General features: G+C 35.9%; 1 protein-coding gene across 3 annotated transcripts in view; it reads right to left on the bottom strand.

Moving 5' to 3' along the window:
• Window positions 1-14,024, bottom strand: part of LOC107711286 (histone deacetylase 5-like) — an 80,408-nt gene that overhangs the window by 40,713 nt on the left and 25,671 nt on the right. For 2 of the 3 annotated variants that reach the window (XM_016516256.1, XM_016516257.1), the window contains exon 1: window positions 6,635-7,970. The exons of the other annotated variant lie outside the window; for it this stretch is intronic. In XM_016516256.1, coding sequence (XP_016371742.1) covers window positions 6,635-6,785 — 151 coding nt within the window. In that variant the 5' untranslated portion in view covers window positions 6,786-7,970. Of the gene's footprint in view, window positions 1-6,634; window positions 7,971-14,024 lie in introns of those variants that run through there. 3 annotated transcript variants of the gene reach the window in all.

The following is a 14,024-nucleotide window of genomic DNA, read 5'->3' as shown; positions in this document are numbered from 1 at the left end:
AGATATAACAACAAGACGGTTCATTCATAATATTATTTAAAAAATAATCAATAATAACTCACATCACTCATGAAGGTATCCATTATCACCGTGCGTGTGCATTAACTCCGCCCACCCTGCTTCTGATGACGTCACTCGTGTTTTTGTTTTTTTTCCACCTTATTTCAAATTATCGACTCACACTTTTCTCATCCTAATTTTACAAGTTGAAAGTTACAAAACAACACACGCACAGCACTGACTGACTCTGATAACGGCCGGGTGTTCTCCGAGTCCAATCTACTCGGGTATTACACACAATGTTAAACAGACCCGGGACCCGAAGTAATAGATTGGGACCCGACCCGGACCCGGCTGACCATTTAAAATATAGCCCCGAACCCGTACGGATCCCGGCTCGGGTCCCGGGTCCTCGGGTCTCGGGTCCTCCGTGTAGACCTCTAGTCTGAAGCGATTTTCCTTGTCATCTGACATCATCAATCCATCTTACTTTTTAGCTCCTCCACTCCAACCACACTGCTCCCTTCTGAAGCATAAATGAAAGCATTAGTAAGAATGTGTTAAAAACTACATACCAATAAGTTTCCCAGCAATAGTGTGTTTTATTAATGTGGCTAATTTATAGGTGTATCGTTTGCAGCTTGTTGCAAAAAATGAAATAATAAATATTACAAATATTACTAAAAATAAAAATGTATCATTCTTTGGTGGTGGGACTAGTGAAAATGTTGGAAAAATCTAAAAAATCTAAACTACTGGCCCAACTTGTAAGTAGGGATGTAACGATTAACCGCAAGCCGGTTGAAAACCGATTCAAATACGTGACGATTCAAATCGGTTGAGATGCTAAACAAATCGCGATTCAGTTAGGGGTGGGAGTTTATATGAATGCATGTCAGAGGGGAACTTACTGTCTTTAGAAAAGTTTAGATGGTTTTTTTTCTTTTCATCTTGCCTCTGTATAATGCATATTAAAGTTCATAAGTGCAGCGCTGCTTTGTTTACAGTGGAAACCAAGGAAACGCTTTCAGCGCCACCTGCTGGCAGAGAGTGAATCTGCGTCTCATTCAGTTTGTCCGCTGTTTGTTTCATGCAGATATTTTTTATGCATAGTTTCACAAAACTGTTAAACCATTCTGTTTTTGCTTCAAATTTCGAAATTATACAATCTAATTTAAATTAAAAACTGCTCATGTTGCATGTATGCAGCATCTTTGTTTGGATCATGATTAAAATGCAGTGGTTGCCTCTAATTTTACATGGAAAGAGCACAGACAAAGCCTTAGTTTGTTTATATGAAGAGATTTATTTTATTTGTGTTACTTATTTATTTGATTTGGGGCTTGTTTTAAAATTTCAATTTAGTTTTGTTATTTACATTTACATTATATTTCAGTTTTGTCATTTAGCAGACACTTTTATCCAAAACGACTTACAAATGAGGACAATAGAAGCAATCAAAACCAACAAAAGAGTAATTATATGCTACAAGTGCTATATTAGTATATTAATATAGTGTTATATTTCAATTTCACAAAGAAACGTGCAACATTTTGTCCAAGCAATAATAAAAGGACACATTTAATTTATAATTTGTCTTAATCTCATTTTGTAAAAAAAAAAATCGTGAATCGAATCGAATCGTGAGTTGAGTGAATCGTTACATCCCTACTTGTAAGCCATCAGAAAAAAACAAACAAACATAAAGACAGATAAAAATAAATGTTTAATATCCAAGAAAAACAAAAGATTACAGAAGTCCAATGGGTTGCTACCATAGCACTTAAGTGTTTCACATAGACTTTAACACTGAGTCAGGGCCTTTTGCATATGACCATCTATTGGCCTTGGATGGCCTAAAGGTCTTGCATGACAATCCCAGACTGTTTGGCTAAATCTATTAGCTAGTTTTGGCATATAACTCAGATGCCACGTGCATGCCCAACATGCCACCCATCATTGATGTAGCATTGTTTGCATGTCCCATTTCTCACCAAAAAATATTGATATAGCTGCACTGACATTTAGGAAATTTGCCAGAGATATTAATATGTGCTTTATCAGAGGAACATAAATGACAACATATCTAAAGCATCTAAAGAGTGTAGGTGAGTCAGGGGACCACCAGCATCTGGACGTGACATCTTTATGTCAAAGCCATGCCATTGATTTATAAATCAGCACCTGATTCAATGCATTTATGCAATGTTTTGGCTCCAGTGTTGGCAGTTTCAGTCACTGATTTGAAAGATACTGTTCTTTGCTTTTGTTTGAAGTGACTGACACAATACAAACTGCTATTAAAGTCTATATTTCTGCTACGCAGTTTAAACACAGACTACAGAACAAAGGAGGTTCAACGGTATGAATTTCTTTCCAATCACAGCCGTTTAATCTTAGCAGGGATTTTCTTCCTTTTGAATTCAACAGTTTAAAGTTACATTCTAAAGTGTTCTTTTATTCTCTAGGGCTGTTTTACAGTCACATATTTTCAGTCAGATAAAAGCTCGGACAAGCAGCCACTGGTCAGTCATCAAATCTGCAATCCACCTAATCCATAATGATTCAGCATGATGTTGCAAGGCTTTTTCCATTACATAACGCAGGTATAATTAATTAAAAACCTCCTCAGGGAGTATCGACTAATAATGATTCGATCCCAGTTCAGCAAGTTTAGAAGATCAGCTCAGCTTATCCTGTAAATTTGTCGTAACTTGCAAAATCTGAAAAGAAATGTTCCAGGGGAACTCATTTGGCCTCAATCATAAAGCACTTAATGGTGCACTATTTTTGGACCAATATCAGAAAATTTTTTGTAGAGTTTGCAAATTCAAAAGTGTGTGCTTAAAGGGGTCATGTGATGTTGCTAAAAAGAACATTATTTTGTGTATCTGGTGTAATGAAATGTGTTTATGCGGTTTAGGGTTCAAAAAACACATTATTTTCCACATAATGTACATTATTGTTTCTCCCTTTATGCCCCGCCTTTCTGAAACGCGTCGATTTTTACAAAGCTCATCGGTCTGAAAACTGCTGTTCCTGAAACCACGCTTTCTTTCTTTGCGTGCACATTTGGGCGGTGTTATGCAAATCTTCCCAGATAGTGACGTAGGTATGTGGGGGGGTGTTAGAACGAGCCGTTTTAGGTAGGCGTGGTTGACTCTTAACTTTTATAAAGAATATCTCTTTGGATTTGAGACTTTAGTCTTTGCAACTTTACAGATCTTCTTTATGCACCAAGAGCTTGTAACACTCCAAAGAGAAAGGAAAAATTTTAATCGCATCATATGACCCCTTTAAACAAAATCACATCAATATGTCAGACACCTCCCGGCTGGATATTTCACAGAATGTTCTGCAGCAGACATATGTCTAGACGAGCACAATAATTGTGCAAACCCCAATGCTACCTATATATTGTATTGCATAATCAGGACACATGCTGTACATGATGTGTTACAGCAGATGTGGATGAGTGTCATGTTTCCTTTGGGACAATTAGACATGTCAGCACTCTATTGTACTCATTTGGCCACAAACTTCGGGGCAGTCGTGCCCTAATGGTTAGAGAGTCGGACTTGTAACCCAAAGCTTGTGGGTTCGAGTCTTGGCCAGATCTCTCTTCCACCCTCAATACCACGACTGAGGTGAGAACCTTGAGCAAGGCACCGAACCCCCAACTGCTCCCCGGGCGCAGCAGCAAAAATGATCAAAAGTGAGTGTTGATCAGACATTTACAGTCACAAAAATATTTTGAATAATTGCTGTTCTTTTGAACTTTCTAGTCATCAATGAATCCTGACAAAAAATCTAGCATGGTTTACACAAAAAATAAAAAGCTGCTGTTTTCAACATTTTAAGAAATAATAAGAAATGTTTATTGAGCAGCAAATCAGAATATTAGAAATGATTTCTGAAGGATCATGTGACACTGAAGACTGGAGTAATGATGCTGAAAATTTAATTTCGTCATCACAGACAACATAAATTACATTTTCAAATATATTCCAATCGAAAATTTGTTTTAAATTCTAATAACATTTGACAATATTATTGTTTTAATTGTATTTTTGATCAATAGAAATTAACATAAACTAATTAATAAACGCTGTAGAAGTATTATTCATTGTTAGTTCATAATACCTAATGCATTAACTAGTGTAAACAAATGTAAGTTACCAAAATGATTATCAGTGGAATAAAATTTTGTAAACAAACAGTTTAGGATTTTAAAATTCCGATTTCTTGCCATGAAGGAACATTATTCCAATACAACAACAAAAATATCAGTTAATTCAGTAGGATCTTACAGGAATCTTAAAGAGGATTTTTATTTTTTTCCAAATAGAGCTAGACATTCCAATGGAAATCATGTACACATTCCTTTAGGATTTTGTGTGATTATGCTCTCAGAGTGCTGACTACATGATCATGGTACGTGCCGTGAAAAGTTGTGAACAACAGTCTATTTTCACAAGAGGGGTTTGGAAAAGAGAAGGATTTTCCTTTTCTCCACTTCAAAAATCTATTCGTAACCACAAAACAATGTGTCAACTCAGTAGTACTTCATTAAGAAGAATACAATACAAATACATTTACATTTATTCATTTGGCAGACGCTTTTATCCAAAGCGACTTACAGTTAGAAATACAACAAGCGATTTACCATAAGATGGCAATAAACACGAGAAGTGCCCATTATACAAAGTTTCAGTCATCGTTCAAAACATTAAAAGCTAGGAAAGGAAGGGATAAAGGATAATAAGAGAATAGAAAAAGTGAAGGCATATCATTTTTATTATTGTATTATTATATATATTTTATTATTATAATATTTATTTTTTTAAGAGGAGGCAGTTAGATGCTCACGGAAGAGATGAGTTTTCAGTTGTTTGTTGCAGATTGTGAGGCATTCGGCTGTCCGGATGGAGTAATACAATTCTCATTTTCTTGGATAGCACTGTCAACACTAGACTGAACCCTTACAGTAACACATTCAGTCTAACTGTTACTCCAAATCAACAGAGAACTGCCTTAATAAATTTCAAACCAGTACGAAGCGGTTCCTTTTACAGTTAAAGAGGTGAATGACTCGAAAATAACAGCGTATCTATCTATTTGAACAGTTGACAGATAAACAGGCCCCGGTGCAAGGAAAGGAAGCGGCTGCACACCCACACACTGTATTATAGTCATTCCTCTGTGTTGATTCAAGCGCAGGTGAGAGATGGCCGAACCTCACAAAGCTCTGACGGGAATGTTGACGTCACTTCTGACAAGGATGAGAGACAAGTTTACTCAGCCAAAATAAGGCTGAGAGCCTCTCAAACTCTGAGGAACCAAATTATATCATTTTAAACATCTTACAACATAAAAAACAGTAACAATTTATTCTACAGTATCCCTGTTACATGTACTTACTATAGTAATAACAGTAGGGCTGGACGATAAATCGCATGTGATATTTAACGCGCATCTTGTCAGAAAGCCGGTTCTGTAATCAGCGGTAAATCTCCATCACGTGCGTGCTTTCACATTGAGCAGCATTAACTACACAGAGCCGTTGTTCACTGACGAGCTGCGCAAAAAATCGCGCGAATATGAACGTGGTTTTGCGCAGCTCGTCAAATATCGCATGCGATTTATCGTGCAGCCCTAAATAACAGTAAATTATGTATAATTACATGCAAAACCCCTAAACCAAACTCTAATCCTAACCTCAACCCTACCTTAAGTACATGCTGTTAATTAACATTACTCAGTATTTAAAGAGACAGTTCACCCAAAAATGAAAATTCAATCATCGTTTACTTACCCTCAAGTCGTTTCAAACGTGTATCAGTTTCTTTCTTCAGCTGAACACAAAAGAAGATATTTTGAAGAATGTGGGTAACCAAACAGTTGCTGGTAGCCACTGACTATTTTCCCCCCACTATGGAAGTCAATGGCTACCAGCAACTGTTTGTTTACCCACATTCTTCAAAATATCTTCTTTTGTGTTCAACATACGGAAATTAACTCATACAGGTTTGGATAGGACATTAAGGTGAGTAAATGATGACAAAAATTACATTTTTGGGTGAACTATCCCTTTAAATCCCTTTAAACAAAGACACCGGAAACTAAAGTGCAATAAAAAAAAAAACAGTTGAAAGTCAAGTCCTTAAGTTGAAAGTCACAATGGTCATTTTGCAACTGACACAACACATTTGCGTCTACCGGGTTTAACACTTACAAGAGCATTCGAAACCACAAGGTTGACCATATTAACTTAAACTTAAAAGATTAACTAGCCTAGGAGAATGCAATGAGAAAATGTGCAAAAGAGTGACGTTGATTGTGGTACTGCGTAAAGGAAAAGCAGCCACATTTGTTTAAGGATGCCCAATCCAGGTTAACACTATGACCCTCGTGGTTTTACCCAAACAGAGTTTGACCCAGACAAAACAAAGTCAAGATGTAGCCACAGCACTACTGTTGTTCTTTCAAACAAACATCAACAACGTTTGACAAAGAAGCTTCAATTGCAGGCAATGCCAACACGTTTCTACCTCCCACCCTTCTTTCTTTTTCAAAACAACACACGTTTCTTCATGCACGCTTGCGCTTGTGCATCTGCTGCTCTTCAACTCACCGGTGCTGGGCATGCTGGTGCTTCTGGACTGAGAAAGCAGCTCCACGTGTCGCTCTCTGCCGGACGTGCTGTCTGAAGAGAAGCAGGATTCGGTCTCATAGATTGTCTGCAACATCGCGCACAGTCCCGGTACGGTTGGCTTCAAAAGCATGCCAGTCTCGAAATATCGCCACTCAATTAATGCAAAAACTAATTAACATGGAAAAGGAGATGCCAACCCACTCTCCATCCAAAAAAGTCAAATATGCAAACACATTTGAAGGAAGAGGGGGAAAAAGCACCACTTCCTTTATCAAAAGGTACATGCATGCAAAGAATCGAAAATCGCTTTGCCCGTTAGATCCATGGTTAAAAAAAACAACATTTTTTTTCAATAAACAAATGCAATCAGAACAGGTATCCGTGAAAGGAAACACTGTAGACAAATCCTCAAATTGTTCACTCAAACTAGCAGCTTTACAGCCACACAAACGAGTCTATTCATACACCACATCACCTTCTTGTCTAATTGTCGATGTCAGAAACAAACTGCTAATTCACACCGACAAGTCCAAATGTGGCTTGTATCCAAGACCCCGGTCTGAGCGTGCCTGTATCCTGCAAACGTCTGAAGTCACGCATGTGGTATCGGCGGACTCCAAAAGAGCGACTTCCCCATGACGAAATGCGACGGGATGAGATAAAAGCGACAGAACCGGAGAGACGATCACTAAAGTAGATCACTGGGAGATTTTTGCCTGCCAGTCCCTCTTTTCCTTCCTTCCCCTCGCCTCTCCGTACAAGTCCACGCTTACAGCACAGCACACAAGTCACTCTCCTGATGAATGGCAACTGAACTGTCCGACTGTTCCGTTTAGTGCGACTGTGTTGCTTTTGTGTAATTGTTCAAAGCCGAATCTCTGCACCCTCACCCGCTGGGTGAGGCGAACGGGAGAGCAGAGGTATAGAGACGTGGAGTTTACAAACAGACTGGAGCTGCTTCAGGCTGCTGGAAATAGCTGGCGAGCGACAGGGGAGGGGCAGGACTGTGCTATAAATAGAGTCGGGAGCTGAGAGCTCGCTCGGAGAAAGAGAGAGTGAGAGGAGGAGGGTAAGAGAGAGAGAGATGGAAGATGGAAGAGAGGGGATGGTCGATTGTTTATCATGTAAATAAAGGAGCCAAAAAAGAAGCCAATGAATCATACACAAGACCGTGACAGGACTGGAGGAGTGAGACCAAACTGAGTTTAACTCGATAATACGAGCCAGCACAAAGGCAAACGAGATACAAAACAACACGAGCGCTGCTAGGTTTGTGCCAATGCACGCTATAATGAATGGAACTAATTCATGCGTTTGAAACACAAGCGTTTAAATCTACGCTTTTAGTACAGAGGACTGCTTCCTTCATACAGAAGGAATCTGCGTCAGCACTATTGACACAGAGAACACAAGGGTAACCGTTTCACAAGCGCATGTGGGTCAAAAGACTAGGGCGGCCAATGCAGCATTACCAAACCTGTGATATGCCAAGCGCTGTAATCTCACTCTATTTATCATTCAAAGCAAAAACAACTCAAAAAGTGAATTGTGACAAATAAACAGTAAAATAAGTAGTGAATAAAACAAAGGAAAAATTTGTAAAAATTGTGTTCAAACTGTATAAAAAAAAAAAAAAACAACTGAAACATTTCAAAAAATATATTTAATTATATAATATATTTAATTTATTAGCTCATTATGTATTAATACAAATAAAACTTAATAAAATATTAAACAAACATAAAAATATGTATTAATAATAAACTAAATATGTTTATATGTATTAACATATAAACATTTTTCAATAAATAAATACAATTATATAAACTGCACTTAAATTACATTTAAAATAAATATTTAAACATTTATTTAGCAAAATAAATGTAGTACAATATAATTATTTAATGAAGTGTGCAAAAATGCAAGTTTTAACAGCCTTGAATAAATAAAAACAAAAATAAACATTTAAATATTTATTACATAAATAAAAATTATTATTAATTTTATTGTGATATTATTATGATTATGATGATGATGATTATTATTATTAAGTGTGCAAAATGAACAAGGCAATGCAATTTAAATTTAATTGTTTTTATTTTTTAAATAAATAAAGAGATATAAATTGCACTTAAATTAAATTTAAGAAATAAATATTTAAACATTTAGTAAAATTAAAAATGATTTTTTTAAATATTAAAAATAAATATTTAAACATTTAGTCAACTAAATTTTGTATATTATTACCATTTTTTCTAATGAAAATGAACAGACATTGAATTAAATGTTTTTATATATATTAAATGTAATATGTGGCTCCTGTGTTGTTGAAAGGCAATTTTCTAATTGATAATGAAGACTTACACCATTTCAATATTTAAAAAGACCACAATGATGTTTGGAGGTGAATTTAAATCAGTAATGCACTAAATCTTTGTTATGTTAGGTGTGGGGGCAGCATAATGCATCCATTGCGAATTGCACCATTGATTTCATGCCCTCTGTGTTGATATATGACAAGGTTATCGGGCATCGATGTTCTACATCAGTTTATGGACCCACTGCCTAATGCATGCTCATCGCATTTATTATCCAAGACGGACTGACCTGTTGCACAAGCACAAAGCTCAAAGACGCGTCAAGACTAAATAAGAGGAAGAATCAAATCTGAGACCACACAGTTTTCTTACACTGATGGCTAAACATTTCATACAAGGAAAGTTGGTCCCAGACCAATATTAAAGGGCAAGATTTATCCAGAATGCCTAAATTAGACCTCTGACGTGTTTTTCTTAGAGCAGTCTGTCACTATGACCACTAGTGTGTTGGAGAATTAAAATGGATTTGGCTCAAGAGCAGGCAACGATCAAAGAGAAGCTTTGACAAGCACTTGTTTGAAAAAAAGACTCATTTAAAAACAACATGGAATAGATGTGCATGTACCCAGCATCTCCAATCATTGCCTAGCCATAGGGCTTGATCTAAGAGGGCTAATACAGGTTGTGTACTCCTGGCGAAATCAAAGCACTTCAACATTAAATGTTTTGGCACCCATAGCAGGGCTAACACATCATTTGTACCAAGGTTGAAAATAGAAACAAGTTTTGTGAGGCATGATTTGCCCATGAGCAATCGACAGCATGCAGCATGATAAAAAAAATAATAATGATAATAATAAATAAAATTATATAAATAGATATATAAAAACATTTATTTAATAAAACAAATGTAATATTTTATTATTCTAATGAAGTACGCAAAAATGCAAATAAAAACGCATACAATTTTTATTTTTAATTACGATTTTTAAGTAAATAAATAAATACATAATGGATTTAAAATAAATATTTAAACATTTAATAAAACAAATATATTTTTAATACTATCATTTTTGTTAACTAATGGATTGTGCAAAAGCATTTAAAAAGGCATTACATTTCCATATTAGATTTTTTTATTTGTAATTTTTAAATAAAAATGAATCAAATTTAAAATAAATATTTAAACCTTTATTAACACAAATGTAACGTATAAATTTTTTATTATTATTATCATTATCTAATGAAGTATGCAAAAAAAATGCATTTAAAACACATTAAATTTAAATGCTCAAATTTAAAATTTTACCTACATTTTTTGCACCTAATAAATCATATTAAAAATAAATATTTAAACATTTAATACAACTAATTCAATGCATTAAATAAATAAATATATACGATATAATTTATTACTTTTATAACAAAAAAACCCCAAAAAATTACTATTACAATAATACACTGCACTGTACAATAAAAACACAAGTATTTTGAAAAAATTATTTTTATAAAACAATAGTAGAATTAATTTGCTTTATTCAATGCTAAAACATTGAGTTTTTTGACAGAAAATCACAGGGAGGCCTTAAAGCTTCTCTTTTGTTGCTTCAAAATGTCCATAAAGAGAAATATAGGTTAACAAAAGGTTCGCAAAGAAAATAAATCCATATGAACCGAGCAGTTTAATCTCTTCTGAAGAGATATGATCATGCTTTTATTCAGATATAAACATGTAATCAGCTCAACTATACTTGCATGACACGCGAGAATGAACCTCACTGGTTCCTCCATGCCAAGCAAGCATGCTTGAGCTTCTGAATGCTGTAAACATAGTTTGCTGATCAATGTTTATATTTGATTAAAAGCATACATTAAATCTGTTCATCAGTGACTGTGCCCCTTCAGAAGACTTGGATTAAATCGCTCAATTCATATAATTTATTTTTTGATCTCTTTACGAACATTTTGAAGCATCAGAGATTGGGGTGAACAGTCTTTCAATGGAGGAACAGAAATCTTTCAGACTTCATTAAAAATATCTTCATTTGTGCTCCGAAGATGAACAAATTTCTTATGACAAGGGTGTGTAAAAGATGACAGTTTTTATTCTGGGGTGAACTATCCCTTTAAGGGTGTCCCACACACAGCCACTAGATGGCGCTGCTAGTGGTAAGAAGTGCAAAAAGTGAAAAAGCGAGTGAAGTGACGTGTAGCCAAGTATGGTGGTCCCATACTCGGAATTTGGGCTCTGCATTCCCCCATCCAAGTGCACACACACAGCAATGAGTAGTGAACACACACAGACCTTTGTTCATCTTTGGAACACAAATTAAGATATTTTTGATCCGCGAGACGTAGCTGACACAGAACAGCATACGTTGTTTAGTACAGCTGATACTCTCCAAAATGGCACCAGGGTGATGCGAATGTCCTCGTTTGAGAGACTGCCAGACATTCAAGTGAGAGAAAGGCAAAGAGAATTAGCTTTCAGTTCTGCTCTGCAATGGGGTCTAAAGGACACACACACACACACACATACAGATGCAAGCCTTCTAAAAAATCCTTCTGAGCACAAACATGAGCAAATGCTGTCAAATGTATCATTAAACTGCCCATGAAAGCCTGATAGGGTGCCTGTATACATTTACAGTGAGAAAAACAACCTTTTTTAGACTCATCATTTGATGACTCATATCAAGGCATAGACTGATGCACTTACACCCAAAGTGAGGATTCACACACATGACCACGACTGTGTGTGTATATATATATATATATATATATCAGTCTGGCGAGTAAACTAAAAAAATTACTAGCCAATGGCAATTCAATTGCCAAGGTGTCCGTAGATGGTTGCTGATCCCGGTCCCGCTCACTTTTCAGACAACAAACCGGTCTCATTATAATGCGAGTTGAGTTGCAAATGGAAACGGAGGTTTAAAAAAAAAAAATATGGACGAAGAATAGCGCATGCACATAAGTTTAATGTTTGCAATTATGTCTGGAAAATTCAATTTTTAGAGCATTTGGTCTTGCGTAAATGGATATAAGAATGTCAGTGATCAAATGCTTTCAGAAGAGATTTTATGACTTGTTTGTGGATGCACACATTTTAGGATGTTTATCCAAAAAAAAATAAAAAATCATAGAACTCAAGGGTTTCCACACACGATGCACTCTTTTACAGATATGACAGTGATGTACTCATGTTAATAATTTAATAAGAAACTCTCATTATTAAGGCTCCACAATTATCAAAATAACATACAAACTTCTATTTGGTCAAGTACAATCATTAACCTATTATGCAAAATTCACTTTTAGATGTTGTTTGAACATAAATGTGTGTTGGCAATGTGTGTACAGAGCCACCCTATTTTAATAAAAAATCACCCGCTCCTTTTTTTTAATCCCCATTAATCATAAGCAGTGTCTCAGAGCAAGACGTTTGCAGAATCTGTGAAATGTGACGTCACATTGTACAGGCCCCGCTAGAGCTGCACGATTCTGGATAAATTGAGAATCACGATTTTTTTTGTCTCAAATAGAGATCACGATTCTCCCACGATTCTGAACTAAACAAAATAATGTGCGGCAAAATATGATTGCTGCAGTCTATTTAAAAGTGTTTCATTAATTTGAATGAAGTATTAACCATTTTAATATACACTACCAGTCCAAAGATTTTGAACAGTAAGATTTTTTATGTTTTTTAAAGAATTCTCTTCTGCTCACCAAGCCTGAATTTATTTGATACAAAATACAGCAAAAGCAGTAATACAGTGAAATATTTTTACTATTTAAAATAACTGCTTTCTATTTGAATATATTTTGAAATGTAATTTATTCCTGTGATCAAAGCTGAATTTTCAGCATCATTACTCCAGTCTTCAGTGTCACATGATCTACGGTTCAAAAACTTTTGACTGGTAGTGTATATGTATTTAAAATATAATATATTTAATACTTCAATTTAATATTAAAATTATGAAAAAGTTGTTTGAATCAATGATTCAACGACTCACTCATAAACCTACTGGATGAATCAGCGTTTTTGAATGATTCTCTTGAATAAATGATTCATTCAATTATACATTTTTTAAGTCACTTTTCGCCACCTAGTGGCGAAACAATGCAATCGACACAAACGTTATGTGGCAGTTACTTTCAAACGCGGATTTGCTCTATTTTGGTCGCGCTACCATAGACATCAATGTTTATATCTGAATTATAAACTTTCATCCCAGTATTTCTGTGATGATATGAATGACTGTACGACAGAAATAATACTGTGTAGTTCAAAAGACTGTTTGTGAGGCTGTTTCTTAACCAAACATGGTAACTGCTCTCTGTGTGTCAGAGGCAGTGCGAACGCAGATTTGAATGATCCGGTAAGACTTTTTCAAAGGTTTAATAGACACGGGAGAATCGTTGTCATTTAGAAATGAGATCGTGTGGTTGTCTGAATCGAGATTGCGATCTTTTAACGATTAATCGTGCAGCTCTAGGCCCCGCCCACGACTGTTGACTGCAAAGACCCGGGTTGCCAGGTTTTCACAACACAACCCACCCAATTGCTACTCAAAACTAGCCCAAAACTAGCCCAATTGCGTTTCAAGTGGGGTTCCCCGGTAAAAAAACTTTTTTCGGCGGGGTTCCTCCAGTAAAATTTGCATTCCAGGGGCTGAAAATCAAATTATTGGGGGCGCTTCAACCCACGGACATGAAAAACAACCCGCGGCAATAGTGTTAAAGAAGCCTAATTCCGCGGGAAAATCGCGGACTTGGCAACACTGGCAAAGACCCCGCCCTGAGTGAGCCGCACACAACCGTCATGTTTATTTTCACGCTAGATCATTTAAATGCAGCATTCAAGTTAGAAATGTCTTCTTATTGAAGCTATAGAAGTTATTCGGTCAAGAGCAGTGAGTGATTTCTGTTTTTATTTTATTGTTTGGGTCAGATTAACAGCGTAGACAGCAGTAGGTACTGTATATTATGCTGCTGTCACTTAATACACAGATCTAATATAAACATGCGATTTCTTTCCC

The sequence above is a fragment of the Sinocyclocheilus rhinocerous genome, unplaced genomic scaffold (genome assembly GCF_001515625.1).
Source record: "Sinocyclocheilus rhinocerous isolate Xijiao unplaced genomic scaffold, SAMN03320098_v1.1 scaffold268, whole genome shotgun sequence".
Taxonomy (NCBI): domain Eukaryota; kingdom Metazoa; phylum Chordata; class Actinopteri; order Cypriniformes; family Cyprinidae; genus Sinocyclocheilus; species Sinocyclocheilus rhinocerous.
The sequence above is the reverse complement of the archived record's forward strand: the minus strand, read 5'-3'. Positions and strand labels throughout refer to the sequence as shown.